This window comes from Astatotilapia calliptera, chromosome 22, assembly GCF_900246225.1.
Source record: "Astatotilapia calliptera chromosome 22, fAstCal1.2, whole genome shotgun sequence".
In the NCBI taxonomy this organism is placed as follows: Eukaryota; Metazoa; Chordata; class Actinopteri; order Cichliformes; family Cichlidae; genus Astatotilapia; species Astatotilapia calliptera.
In genome coordinates, this window is record NC_039322.1 from 2,950,963 (window position 1) to 2,965,550 (window position 14,588).

A 14,588-nucleotide genomic window follows, 5' to 3' on the forward strand; every position below is an offset into this window, starting at 1 on the left:
ACCTCATTTTTAGAGATGATGTGTTTCTGAATTCTCTGCCTTTACAAAATGGCATCAGCTGAACTATTTCAGTACTTTTTAGAGCTTGACAACTGTTTTGCGACAGCTGTTCAAATTGCAAATGGTAGAAATAATTTGGAATTTATACTACGTCACCTTGAAGAACACGTTTTCATTATTGCAACATTTCTAGTGCTCATGAATAATGTTACACAAAATGTTTCTGGGAGAAGATTATGCACACTTCTTGAGGGAATTTATCAATCACTGATGGAGATGTCAACTGAGCTAACACTTCGAGCAGAAGCTGAAGCACATGTTATGGGCTCATTATATCATTCTACATCTCAAAGAGGAAGGCCAAGGTAAGTGATAAAAATGGAAACAAATTCATTCATAATGTGTATGGCACTTGAAAGAGTCAAGAGATGGCAAACAAGATAATGAATGCAAGAAATAAGAAAGAAGTTAACATATTTCTTCTTTTGTTTCTAACTCTTTTAGGTACAACATACCAGCTACTCAGCTGACTGACATGCGAGACTTGGGGTTTAGTTGGATGGCCATATCTCAAATGTTGTCAGTAAATGTTCGAACACTGTACAACCACAGGATACAACTAGGTTTAGTGGACTATGGAAATTTGCAATTTGAACAGCTGTCACAAAACAGTTGTCAAGCTCTAAAAAGTACTGAAATAGTTCAGCTGATGCCATTTTGTAAAGGCAGAGAATTCAGAAACACATCATCTCTAAAAATGAGGTTCATACATTCTATATATTCAAGTTTCATTCTATATATCCAAGCTTCATTCTATATATTCAACAGATCATTCTATATATTCAAGTTTCATTCTATATATTCAGACTTTGGTTGGAATATATATATATAATATTTTCCTAAAGGGCATTCCATAACACACACATATAAATATAAATATAAATATATATATATATATATATATATATATATATATATATATATATATATATATATATATAAAAAACACCCAGCACGCCCCTGCGGGCGGTTTATCCTTCAAGCTCGGGTCCTCTACCAGAGGCCTGGGAGCTTGAGGGTCCTGCGCAGTATCTTAGCTGTTCCCAGGACTGCGCTCTTCTGGACAGAGATCTCCGATGTTATTCCCGGGATCTGCTGGAGCCACTCGCCTAGCTTGGGAGTCACCGCACCTAGTGCTCCGATTACCACGGGGACCACCGTTACCTTCACCCTCCACATCCTCTCGAGCTCTTCTCTGAGCCCTTGGTATTTCTCCAGCTTCTCGTGTTCCTTCTTCCTGATATTGCTGTCATTCGGAACCGCTACATCGATCACTACGGCCGTCTTCTTCTGTTTGTCTACCACCACTATGTCCGGTTGGTTAGCCACCACCATTTTGTCCGTCTGTATCTGGAAGTCCCACAGGATCTTAGCTCGGTCATTCTCCACCACCCTTGGGGGCATCTCCCATTTTGACCTCGGGACTTCCAGGTTATACTCGGCACAGATGTTCCTGTACACTATGCCGGCCACTTGGTTATGGCGTTCCATGTATGCCTTGCCTGCTAGCATCTTGCACCCTGCTGTTATGTGCTGGATTGTCTCTGGGGCATCTTTACACAGCCTGCACCTGGGGTCTTGCCTGGTGTGATAGACCCCAGCCTCTATGGATCTTGTACTCAGAGCTTGTTCTTGTGCTGCCATGATTAGTGCCTCTGTGCTGTCTTTCAGTCCAGCTTTGTCCAGCCACTGGTAGGATTTCTGGATATCAGCCACCTCCTCTATCTGCCGGTGGTACATACCGTGCAGGGGCCTGTCCTTCCATGATGGTTCCTCGTCTCCCTCCTCTTTCTTGGGTTTCTGCTGCCTGAGGTATTCACTGAGCACTCGGTCAGTTGGGGCCATCTTCCCAATGTATTCTTGGATGTTCGTTGTCTCATCCTGGACTGTGGTGCTGACACTCACCAGTCCCCGGCCCCCTTCCTTCCGCTTAGCGTACAGCCTCAGGGTGCTGGACTTGGGGTGAAACCCTCCATGCATGATAAGGAGCTTTCTGGTCTTTATGTCAGTGGCTTCTATCTCCTCCTTTGGCCAGCCTATTACCCCAGCAGGGTACCTGATCACGGGCAGGGCGTATGTGTTGATGGCCCGGATCTTGTTCTTACCATTCAGCTGACTCCTCAGGACTTGCCTGACCCTCTGCAGGTACTTGGTGGTTGCAGCCTTTCTAGCGGCCTCTTCATGGTTCCCATTTGCCTGCGGGATCCCCAGGTATTTGTAACTGTCCTCTATGTCTGCAATGTTGCCTTCTGGTAGTTCAATCCCTTCAGTTCTGACTACCTTCCCTCTCTTTGTTACCATCCGACTACACTTCTCTAGTCCGAACGACATTCCAATGTCATTGCTGTATAGCCTGGTAGTGTGGCATACAGCTTGATGTCATCCATGTACAGGAGGTGGCTGACAACTGCTCCGTTCCGTAGTCTGTATCCGTAGCCAGTCTTGTTAATGATCTCACTGAGGGGGTTCAGGCCTATGCAGAACAGCAATGGGGACAGAGCATCTCCTTGGTAGATCCCGCACTTGATGGTGACTTGTGCTATGGGCTTGGAGTTGGCCTCTAGTGTTGTACGCCACATCCCCATTGAGTTCCTGATGAAGGCTCTTAGGGTCCCATTGATCTTGTACAATTCTAGGCATTCCAGTATCCAGCTGTGGGGCATTGAGTCATAGGCCTTCTTGTAATCAGTGCACAGGTTGGTCAGTCTGGTCTTGCAGTCTCGGCTGACTGTTCTGTCTACCAGTAGCTGGTGTTTTGCGCCTCTGGTATTCTTGCCAATTCCTTTCTGTGTCCCACTCATGTATTGACCCATGTGCCTGTTCATCTTAGCCGATATGATGCCTGACAGGAGCTTCCATGTAGTACTGAGGCAGGTTATTGGTCGGTAGTTGGAGGGGACCGGTCCCTTCTTGGGGTCCTTGGGGATCAGGACCGTCCGACCTTCGGTTAGCCATTCCGGGTGTCTCTCGTTAACTAGCAGCTGGTTCATTTGTGCTGCCAGACGCTCGTGGAGTGCAGTCAGCTTCTTTAGCCAGTAGGCGTGAACCATGTCGGGCCCTGGTGCTGTCCAACTCTTCATACTGGAGACCCTTTCTTGGATATCTGCCACTGTGATGGTTACTGGACCCTGTTCAGGGAGGTCGCTGTGGTCTGCCCTCAGATCCACTAGCCACTGAGCATTGCAGTTATGGGTTGCGTCCTTCTCCCATATGCTCTTCCAGTATTGCTCCGTCTCCAGCCTTGGTGGTGCTGTTCTCTTATTATTGTTCCCTTGCCACTGAGAGTACACCTTTGCTGGTTCTGTGGAGAACAGCTGGTTTATTCTTCCATCTCTCTGGTGTACCTCCTCAAGCGGCTGGCCAAGGCTGTGAGTCTTTGCTTGGCAGTTTCCAAGGCCTCAGGTATGGACAGCTTGCTGTATTTCTTATGCACCTTCTTTGTCGCACCTTTCTGCAACTCCGTTAGTTGGCTAACCTCCCTCCGTGCTACTTTGATCTTGCCCTCTAGCCTCCTTCTCCATGGAGGGTACTGCCCCTTGTGGCTGTTCAACTTGTAGCCAAGCATCTCACTGATCACTGCTGCCGTATTGTAGATCAGCTTGTTAGTGGTATTGTAGGTATTGTCTGTAGTGCTTAACATCATCTAGCAGACCTTCTGAGGGTACTTCACGTAATCTTGGTAACCGGTTACGGGGGATCCAGGTTTCAAGCTTGGCCATTATCCTATTTTTCAGGTCAGTTCCTCTCGCACTCAACGATCCTTCTCCTATCGCACTTGGGGCTATGTACCCAATCTCGGGTGGGGGTGATGATATCTCCCCCCTGACCTGGCGTCCTGACTCCTTGCCACAGCATTTGTGTTGTACCTCGTCAATCTCTAGCTATGAGAGCAGTCCCTTCTTTCGAATGTTGGAACACTGAGCTACTAGTTGTTTCGCCGTCATTGTGGATGTTGGGTATCGAAGAATCCATAGGTCCGTCATCCTATTCATGTAGCCCCTTCCGCCGGGGTTACTTGCGATGATAACATTATGTGAACATTACCTAATAAGACTGATTCAGGACAGACAGTTATGTTAAACTTTCCTTTTTTTTTTTTTTTTTTTGTGTCCCGTTTGGATCTTTAGCCATCAGAATTGTTGTCTTAAGGCCAAGAAAGATGCCAAGCGGATTTATTTTACCAAGTGGATCATCATGGCCTTGCCATATTGGTCCATTTGATTGACCTTTATTATAATTATGTATTTATTTTATTTTCAGTTGCTACAAATGGGACAGACATGACTGGGGGATAGGACAGGGGGAAAGAATGAAAGAAAGAGAGGGAGAGAAAGAAAACCAAAGGGGAGAAGAAACGGTGAGAAGGGGGGGAAGAAAGAAAAAAAAAACAAAAACACCTGGATCGCCTGTATGGAGAAAAAAAACAGAAGAGAAAGCAAACAGCAAAGAGCAACATAATAAAAAAACAGCACCATCACAATAAACTAGCTAGCAGTAGATAACAGTAGATATTAAATAATAAACGATATTGTGCAGCACGCAAGATAGACAGCGCACAATGTGCTTTGAGGCAGCAGCCAAGAAAGGTGTAGTCCACCCGTGTGCACACCTGTGTGGATCAGCATGCTTGTATTCCGAAGGTTTCTCCATGTAACGATCTGCTAGGGAGTGTGGGGAGCCATAGCCCCGTCCACCAGGGTATGAAGCAGGTATGGAGGAGATCCAGGCCCCAGATATCCAGAGGCCCCAGAGTACAAGGACCCGAGGAGGACCACCAAAGGGGGGGAACCGTGCCACCCTCCTGGGAATAGCTGAGTAGAGCCCCAAAGGAGAGGTCACCCCGCAGCTACGGAGCAGAGGCCAGAGGGGGTTGCAGTGGCGTGCCCGCGGGCTCTGCCGGCAGCCAGCTGTGCCAGAGAGGACTGAGCTTCAGGCCCAGAGGCCAGAGGCCTGAGGGCATCCCACCCCCCGGAAGGAGCCCAGCCGGGCCACAGGCGCCAGGCCCCGCCAATCAGCCACCAGGAGTGAGCCGGTACATACATGAGCGCCCAGCCCCAGACGACAAGGACCACCAACACACCAACGTCTGAGGGCATCAGCCACCGGCAGGGAGTGTGGTGAGGGGAGATAGGCCTCCATACTTTAGAGGGCCTGAGATGTACCCAGAGAGGTTGAGTCTAAGACCCAACCTGACATATAGACACAGACGAACAGGCGCACACGGACACAGATGTGCATTCCCACCCCGTAGGCACCACCAAATACTCGGCACTCACCCAACGTGTAGACAGACACAAATAGACACTGCACAGACAGTCGCACTCCCCAAACATACTCTATATCCCAGGTCCAGGTACCCCCGCCCTCAGAGGGGCAAGCCGCACCTAGACCCAGGACATGTAACCCTTCTCTCTGGGGTGGAGGCAAGCGGACCACCTCCTTATCTGCAGTAGCAGGGAGGCCCCGCATCCCAGACCCCAGTCTGACGGCCAGCACCTCCTCCCAGCCCCCCAGCCCTGACGGCTAACAGAACCGGGGTGAGTGAAGACCTCAAACCTCCCTACGCCCGCTCATATGTGGTGTTGCTGTGTGCTGTTCTAAAGTGCATTTAAAACTCAGGAGAGCATGGTACTAGCTTCCTCTCAGAGAGCAGCACGGCTCCTCCCGAAAACCCTTAGTGTCTAAATGCATTTAAAATTGAGGGTAGGGCACCAGCGCCAGAGGTGGGTTGGAGTACACCGACCATCCTCTGGATGCTGTAAAACGTGCTAACCACCAAGGCCCTATATGTATGTGTTATGTGAGAGTGTGAGTAATGTGGATGTCTAGGTTGCAGAATAAAATTGAGGCACAGGCGGCCAGAAGGGGACAGAGGGGGAGTGCCTCCCCTGCACCCTGGTGACATACCCGCACCCCAAGCCCTGCGTGTGTGGATGGGTGTGGTAGAGCGGGAATAGGGAGGCAGCTGAGGATGGGGAGGGAAGAAAGGGAGGGGCAAGCGGCCCCTCCCTGGGGCCAGCTCCCCCGCTGACCCCAGTAGGCACCTCCACACTCTGGAACCCACCAGGGCAAGGGGGCCCAGGCCCATCCGGACCGGGGCCCGCAGCAGCAGCACCGCCCAGCCCCACAGAGTCCGGGGCAGCCCACCCGACTCCATCCCAGAGAAAACTGCACCCACCCCATCATCCAATCATCTCCCAAACTACACAAGACAATAGACACCCAGGTTGAGTTCATTCTCCACCTCTCCTATATCTCTCCCCCCACCTGCAGAGTGAGCTCCTGTAGTGAGGAGACCTCCTGCAAAGATATAACAACCTCCCCACCAGTTAGAGAGCCCCCTAGTAGGGCCGATGCACCAGAGGTCCCCTGCACTGGGGCTGAGCCCCCCTGCACCCACCCGCCCACTGCTCCGGCGACACAACAGCCAGGACCCAAGCCCCCAAGGCCCGGCCAGCACCCCAGACCGGGGGGCGGAGCACCCCCAGACCCCCAAGCCTCCACGCCCGTCCCGGACCCTCCCAGGGGCAGCCAGGCTACCAGGCCAGTAACCAACGTCTGCCAGCACAGACCCTCCCCCATCTCCGCTGTACGCAGCCACAAGGAAACCACCATCTAAGAGCCCCAGAGCTCCTAACCAGGTCATGGCCACATCCCCCAGGTTAGTCCCTCTAGGGAAACGTCCCTAGGGACTCCCCAGACGCCCTAAGGCCATCCCTACCCCCATATCAACCACAATAGCGAAGGCAGGACCAAATCATGACCCCCCACCCCCACTAGGTGATGAAGCCGATCAAAGGAGCCCAAAGGGATTGATCAAATGTGATGGCAGATGTTGTATCAAGACTAATGTGATCTATTAGATGGTTTCTATATTGGTTAGAATTAAGATTATTTTTATTTTTCCAGTTAATGAGGACCATTTTCTTGGCAATGCATAGGGCCGTAAAAACAACGTGGGCTGTGTTTATTTCTGCAGTGACCTCATCCAAGTTGCCCAGCAAGCATACTAAAGGGGAGGCTGGAATGTTACCGTACATTTCAGACACTTTGATAAGTCTTCACATATCTCACGCCAGAATTTCTGAACTGGTGGACAGAACCAAAGAGCGTGGATGTAATTGTCCGGTGTATTTGCTGTGCAGTGTGAGCAGTTGTTGGAAGGCGTATAGCCCATCTTGAACATCCTATGACCAGTATAGTGCACTCTGTGTAATATTTTGTATTGTATCACATTATGTGAACATTACCTAATAAGACTGATTCAGGACAGACAGTTAGTTATGTAAAACTTTCCTAGCAGTCCTTCACAAACAGGGAACAGTCTGTCTATTCTCTCCATCTGTCAGCAGACAGGGTCAAAAAAATCAGATTTGATGCGCTTTCGCCTGCAGTGTGAACGTAGCCTTAGTTCTGTCTTCGCCATCCTCACTTTTTTTGTGTGTTTTCACCTGTTGGAATAAAAGCTCACTCGCATCACAGCCTGTGCCTGAATCTTGGGTCCTTCATTCATAACACCATGCAGCTTGACTCAGAAACCGTGACAATAAGAATAAAATGAGACTAAAAAGTAAGTAATAGTAAAAGTAATAAATATAAAATGATGTATTTGTGATGATTCAATTTTTTTGACTATCCACTCTGTGCATAAGAAATGTTTAAACTGTAGAGATACAATCATTTTGCTGCTGTAAGATTAGCATTTTGTCATGTTTGAAATATTAATCTAATATAATGTGTTTCTGGCACTTCTCCCCCTGCAACTTTGTGTCTTTGTCTCATTTTCGCTGTGTCTCTTTGTACAACTTTATAGTGACAAAAAAAGGCTTTCTATTCTATTCTAACTTGCATGTTTCTGTCAGTCTGATCATTTCCATAGAGAGGCACTTTGCATCAGCAGCACCATGCTCCAGTGCTCTGGGAGAGTTTATAGTCCTGAGAGTTGAACACTGGATGACTGACAGCTGTCCTTCATCACAACAGAAGCCACAGAAATCCTCCTCATCAAAAACATGACTTTGATCTGCGTCCTCATCTGGACTCTCCTCTGCTGCTGCTTCACAGGTAAAGTCCAGAGAATCAAACTCCTCTCCTCTATCAACATCTGTCCCTCTGAAATGAAGCCCACAAAACCATGAAGCTGCTTTATGTTTTTGTCTCCGTGTCCTCAGAGTCCAGAGGACAGATCACAGTGACTCAGCCTGGAGCAGTGAGCTCTGCTGTGGGAGGAACTGTGAGCATCAAGTGTAGGACCAGTCAGAATGTTTATAACAACAACTATTTAGCTTGGTACCAACAAAAAGATGGGGAATCTCCCAAACGTCTCGTTTACTATGCTAGTACTCGAGTATCAGGGATTCCAGCTCGTTTTACAGGCAGTGGATCAAACTCTGACTTCACTCTGACCATCAGTGGAGTCCAGGCTGAAGATGCAGCAGTTTATTACTGTATGTGTTGGCACTATCCTAACAGTCAGTGGGTGAACACACAGTGAAAAACAATCGTACAAAAACCTCCCTCAGTCAGACTGAACAGAAACTGAAGTGACTGCTGCAGCTGGAAGATACTGCAGAGACTGATACAGTTCACTGAGGACACACACACACACACACACACACACACACACACACACACACACTGTAGATCTCTTAAACAAATACCATCATTTTTTGCACAGCAAGGAAAAGTTGGAGAAAGTCTCGGGAAACAATCTCTCATCTTGCAAAAAATTATTTCTCTGAAATGAAGCTCCCAAAACCATGATGTGTACGATTATGATAAAGAAAGCTGAGCAGTGTATTGAAAAAAGCTTGGCTATGACCTTTGAGCTCAGCTTGAAAATAGATCTGTGAAGGTTCTCAGTCATCCAGGTGCTCGTACTCTAAGGAGCCAGCAAACCTACAAAATGTCTTTGGGGCAAGACTTCGTTCCCTCAAACCTACTCGAGGATGACAGTGTGGAAATAAGTGTGCACTCAGTTATTAATACTAGTCTTCCATCTGGGTGTTGTTGGGTCTGTGTTTCCACAAGCCCCGCTGGTTTAGAGACTAATTCATCATGAAGAAAACGAGACAGTCAGCGATCGATCGATTTATTTGCAATGGAGGCCTCGTCGGTGTCTACCACAAATTGACCCCAACGACGGCCTCCGCTTGCTATTGGGAAAACAGTTCACACAATACAATAGTACCTCCCCTCGTAAACCCTCCTTGGTTACAAAGACAAGGCACTGTATGTATGTGTGTGTGTGTGTGTGTATCAAGATATGGCCCTGTGAACGTCTCCTCAGAAAGTTGGCGCGAGGAGTCCAGCGGTCCACCTAAACAAAAGGCTCTTATACTTAAACAGATACAGAGTAGGTGTCCTCCCATACTATATAAAGAAGGTACGCCCTCATTCATGACCTTAGGATGTGTGTGCATGCCAGAACACTCTGGAAGAGTCTTTGCAGACTACCAAGGATCAGACCTCTATCATTATACAATTGATACCTCTAAGCATATATGATTATGTGATAGAGCCCTTTTTTATGGCCTCTATCAACCCTCATCGCCTCACTTCAGGCATTCTTCCTGTGGGGGGAATACTTATGACTCCTCTATTGTCCTTTTTATCTCTGCAGAAAACCTTTCTCGGAAAGGGTATTGGATCCAGTTGTTTTACTGCTGTTATGATCCCACCTGTTGAATCACTTTAGCAGTCTTGTAGAAGTGGTCATGATGCAAATGACAACAACAATGACACAAAGGAAGACCCTCTTCAGATTGTCAAAGTATGCTTAGCACAGTGACACAGCATTAGGTGATGTTCATAGGAAATTGCCGTCGGTCATTCCCCATCACCACCCTAGCTTCTGGTTTATGTGCTGCTCACAGAATCATGATGCCATCATTGAACTCCCTCTGTGCTGTCGATTGGAGCTTGGCACGCTCCCCTCACCCTCAGATGCCCGTCTGTAGTATTTTTTCTCTCTTACTTTCTTTGCTAAATGTACCTGTATATTGTTTATATGATCTAAATATATTGACAATGAACAATTTCTTTTTGTTCTCAGATCAAATAAAACAATTCCATCTCAAATACTTTTTTTCCACATAATGAAAGTATTTGTGTAGAAATTAAAACTCTTTGCAAGTAAATTATTGTTTTATCATATATCCTGCGTAATTTAAAATACGAAAATATTAAAACCATACTAAATATAGAAGAATGCATTAAAACTATCACAGTAAAGCTCCTGTTAAGTAAAGGTGGTATGAATAATTTGTTTTACAGAGACGAGTAAAACTTTGAGTTTCAAGTCCTTTCACTCTAATTACCACTGGAGCAAAGCTAAGTTAGAAAAATTAAATGTAATGCAGGGCTGTAGAGTGCAACCAATTTGGTCGCAAGTGCGATTAAAAATAATCTCAGGTCGCAGCGGTACGACCAACTATTCGAGTAAAAAATAAATAAAAAAAACACTCTCTGCAACTCTGAAACTCTCCCTGTGGTCAACAACCGACACACATTATGCTCCTATCGTGGTCTAAACCAATCAGAGATAATCAAGGGTGGGACCTCTCTGATTGGTCGTAGTTCAGATATTCATGTAGTCCGTCTGTACGTTTGAAAGTACAGGCAGATAGAGAGAGGTGAGTAGCTTGAATAAAGCGACATTGATTCATTAAATCCTTTTTTTTTTCTTTTTTTTCTTTTTTTTTTTTCTAAATGACATCAGAAACAGCAGTACGTGATGGCAGAGCTTCAGTTCATCCTTTGTCATTTTTTTTTTTTTTTTTTTTTTTTTTTAATAAATACGACAGGGGGAATGAATGAGAGAAAGAGGGGGAGAGAAAGAAAGAAAACCAAAGGGGAGAAGAGACGGTGAGAAGGGGGGGAAGAGAGAGAGAAAAAAAAAAAAAGAACTCCTGGGTCACCTGTATGGAGAAAAAAAAAACAAACAAACAAAAAAAACAAACAGAGGAGACAGCAAACAACAAAGAGCAACATAATAATAGAGAAAACAAAGCACCATCACAATAAACTAGCTAGTCATAGATATCAATATTTACTAAATAATAAACGATATTGTGCAGCACACAAGATAGACAGCGCACAGTGTGCTTTGAGGCAGCAGCCAAGAAAGAAATACCCATGTGTGCATTCATTAAATCCTAAATCGAGTTTTAAACATAAATATATTTTCCCAGAAACGCCGGAATCTCAGGTTAAAGATCACAAAAGTATTTTATCAACCACCAAACAGTAAATGAGAGCAGGTAAACGGATTCCACACAAAGACACACAGTGTAAACACACAGAGGGACCCGACGCATCAGAATCAGCTTTCTCTGCTTTCTCACACGACGGCACGTAGACGGACACGCCATCAGGCTGAAAGCCTACAGCTCACTGATTCTGATGCGTCGGGTCCGCGCTGTTTACGTCTTTTTTGCGCTGATTCTGAGCTGCAGGTTTTGTCTCTCTCCAAGCAAAATTGACTGAACCAGCAGCAAAAGAAGCAACAAACTATGCTTCACATCTGATAAACATCGTCATGAATTCCCTCTTACTTTACTGTTTTGTTTCCACCAAGATAAAAATCGCACTTCATGCACAGCTCTCTCTCTCTCTCTCTCTCTGTACTTCAAGAACAGTTTCCCGTCTCAAATCTCTGTTTTCTGCGTTATTTCTTCGCTTATTACCCACCAGTCTACCGTTGTTTACAGCGCTGTCAGCCTCTGTCTCTTTTTCTTTTACTTCAATGACCTCGGACAAGAAAGCCTATTTTCTGCTGTTCAATACTGAAGAAATGTAAACTTTTTTAAAATTATGCAAAATTGCAGAATATTTTTAAGATTATCTGCTATAAAAAGCCAGGGCAGGAATATCTCCTTCATGTTTTCTGTTTTTTATTCTCAGTTACTTTGACACATGGGCATTGTTAGGATTGATATTTTTTATATTGTCATTTGTGCTAAAATATATAGATATATAACCATTGCCTTTATGTGTCCTAATACTCAAAAAGGGGGGAGAAGATCATAAACAACTTGATCCAATTTCCTTTAAAAAACTTTTTCTGCAGTGACAACAGGAAAGGAGAGGAGTTGTAAATGCAGATGATTCACCAGGTGACTCGATCACCCCACAGGATGTGTACAGTGAGAAGATTTGGGGGTTTGAAAGGGGTCATAAAGAGGAGTGTTGACCAGGCTACAGCTTTGAAGATAGCTGGAAGCCACATGGACAAACCAAAAACCAACGGATGTGTTTGAATTCCTATGTCTGCATACATTTGGATTGTAGTGCATATTCTTTTGAGAACGTTGATTCTTGTTTTTGACTGTTGACATTCATTTGTTTCCTTGCAGGATGTAGTTTACTGTGTGTGAGATGAATGAGAAGTAGGATAATTGCTAAGCACGTTTCGTACATGTATGAACTGTGAACTTTTGCAGCAGTAGGAAGTGAATGATGTGAGGAGCTGTGTGTGAATGAAGCCTATACTGAACTGTCAAACACAAGGGTGCATAAGTGGAAATTTAAGTACAAAGTTGACAAAAAGGGGGGACTGTTGGAGTCAAATTGTTAAATGTTGTCATTGTGTTACTTAAATATGTAAGACTTAGTTCAAGCAGCATGGTCAAAGACATTCCTTTGTCTCTGACCACCTCTCCAGCCTGTTTGTTGGTGGGGGAGGCTGTAGTGTTTCATTATAGGGACATCCTATGTGAGGGTTCTGTTTTCTTGGTTAGTAAGCTTCCTGCTTTTATGACCCTTTTGATAAGCAGGAGGTCACACAAACGCACCACCAAACAAACATACACACTCACATACACACAAACACAGTGCTTGTGTTCTCAGAATAAAAAGCTGCAAGGAAGGCTGTTTACTTGATGCTGGCTAGCAGACAGGTGAGGAGCGTTTAGCTCCAAGAGCCTGGTTCCAACCAGCCTGCCTTGCTAGCAAGTAAAATTGCTGTTCATCTTGCTTCCTTGTCGTTAACGGGAATAAGTTTCTAAACCAGCGGGGCCTGTGGAAGCGCAGAGCAGCGATCGCGGCGAAGCTGCTCCTCCGGCACGGCGGCGGGATTCCTCCAGATCGCTCGCTAACACTGTGGAGCATCAGCAGTGAGTCACGGATGTTAAAAAGCGTCTGTCGCTCATACACCAACAGGAAGTGGGTTTTCCAAGCTAGCAGGGACACCACTAAGAACACAACAAACAAACATTGCAGAACCGAGAGAAAGACGGCGTGCCATAACACCCGGTGCCATCTCTGCATTCTTATGGCCAAAGAGTGCCAAAGCACTTTAAGCACAAGAACAAGATTGTTAGTTAATCACTTACAAATCAATATTGTCTGTATGGACAGCAATTTCCCCCCAAAAAAGGGCACATGTAAAACCGCGGTGTTAAGCGATGCGGTTGAAAAAGTGGCGCACCAGTGCAACCAAGGCAAAAAGTCATTCTAGAGCCCTGTAATGTTAAAGATAATTAGAACATGAAGGCACTGCTTAGCTTAACTGAAAACAATTCTGGGATTTGTTTTTTGAACTTTAGCATCACAGTTGAACAAATGAAAGACCAGGAGAATAACAAAGTGAAAGATGAAACATCGACCAAATCATTTTAACAATCTTCATGTTTGAAAATATACAGCTTAATAAAAACAGGATGACTTTATTTGCACAACAAGATCATGTGAGTTGATAAGAAGGTTTGTTTTTGGTATAGAGGAGTTTATTTGTTTTGGATGTGAGCAATGCCAAAACAAGAAAACAGGTCCTTATGTTCCCCAATCTTCCCAAACAGAAAATGAAAAGTAAACCAAAGACGAGTTTCTAAGCAATGCTCTTAACCAGGAAACAAGTGTTTCAACAAAAATGGCCTTTCACTCCTTAACTGCTGCAAGGTTTACATTTTACTGTTTACACTGCACAAGTTTACTCTCACAAATTAAATCCTTTTTGGGTGAAAGAAAGATGGAGGACCTGTACTAGTGTGTGTGTGTGTGTGTGTGTGTGTGTGTGTGTGTGTGTGTGTGTGTGTGTGTGTGTGTGTGTGTGTGTCCTCAGTGAACTGTATCAGTCTCTGCAGTATCTTCCAGCTGCAGCAGTCACTTCAGTTTCTGTTCAGTCTGACTGAGGGAGGTTTTTGTACGACTGTTTTTCACTGTGTGAACACCCACTGACTGTTAGGATAGTGAAAACTCTGACAGTAATAAACTGCTGCATCTTCAGCCTGGACTCCACTGATGGTCAGAGTGAAGTCAGAGTTTGATCCACTGCCTGTAAAACGAGCTGGAATCCCTGATTCTCGAGTGCTAGCAGCATAAATGAGCATTTTAGGAACTCCTCCATTTTTCTGTTGGTACCAGGCTAAACGGTTGTTGCCATTAACATCCTGACTGGTCGTACACTTGATGCTCACAGTTCCTCCCACAGCAGAGCTCACTGCTCCAGGCTGAGTCACTGTGATCTGTCCTCTGGACTCTGAGGACACAGAGACAAAAACATAAAGCAGCTTCATGGTTTTGTGGGC

At 45.5% G+C, this 14,588-nt stretch overlaps 1 gene segment (V, D, J or C); it reads right to left on the reverse strand.

Moving 5' to 3' along the window:
* The window catches only part of LOC113014114 (Ig kappa-b4 chain C region-like), a 35,843-nt gene extending 21,438 nt beyond the window's left edge, over positions 1–14,405 (reverse strand). The window contains 1 exon segment of the C gene segment in view: positions 14,227–14,405. Within this exon segment, the coding sequence occupies positions 14,227–14,390 (164 nt within the window).
* Between the last annotated feature and the right edge of the window lie 183 nt (positions 14,406–14,588).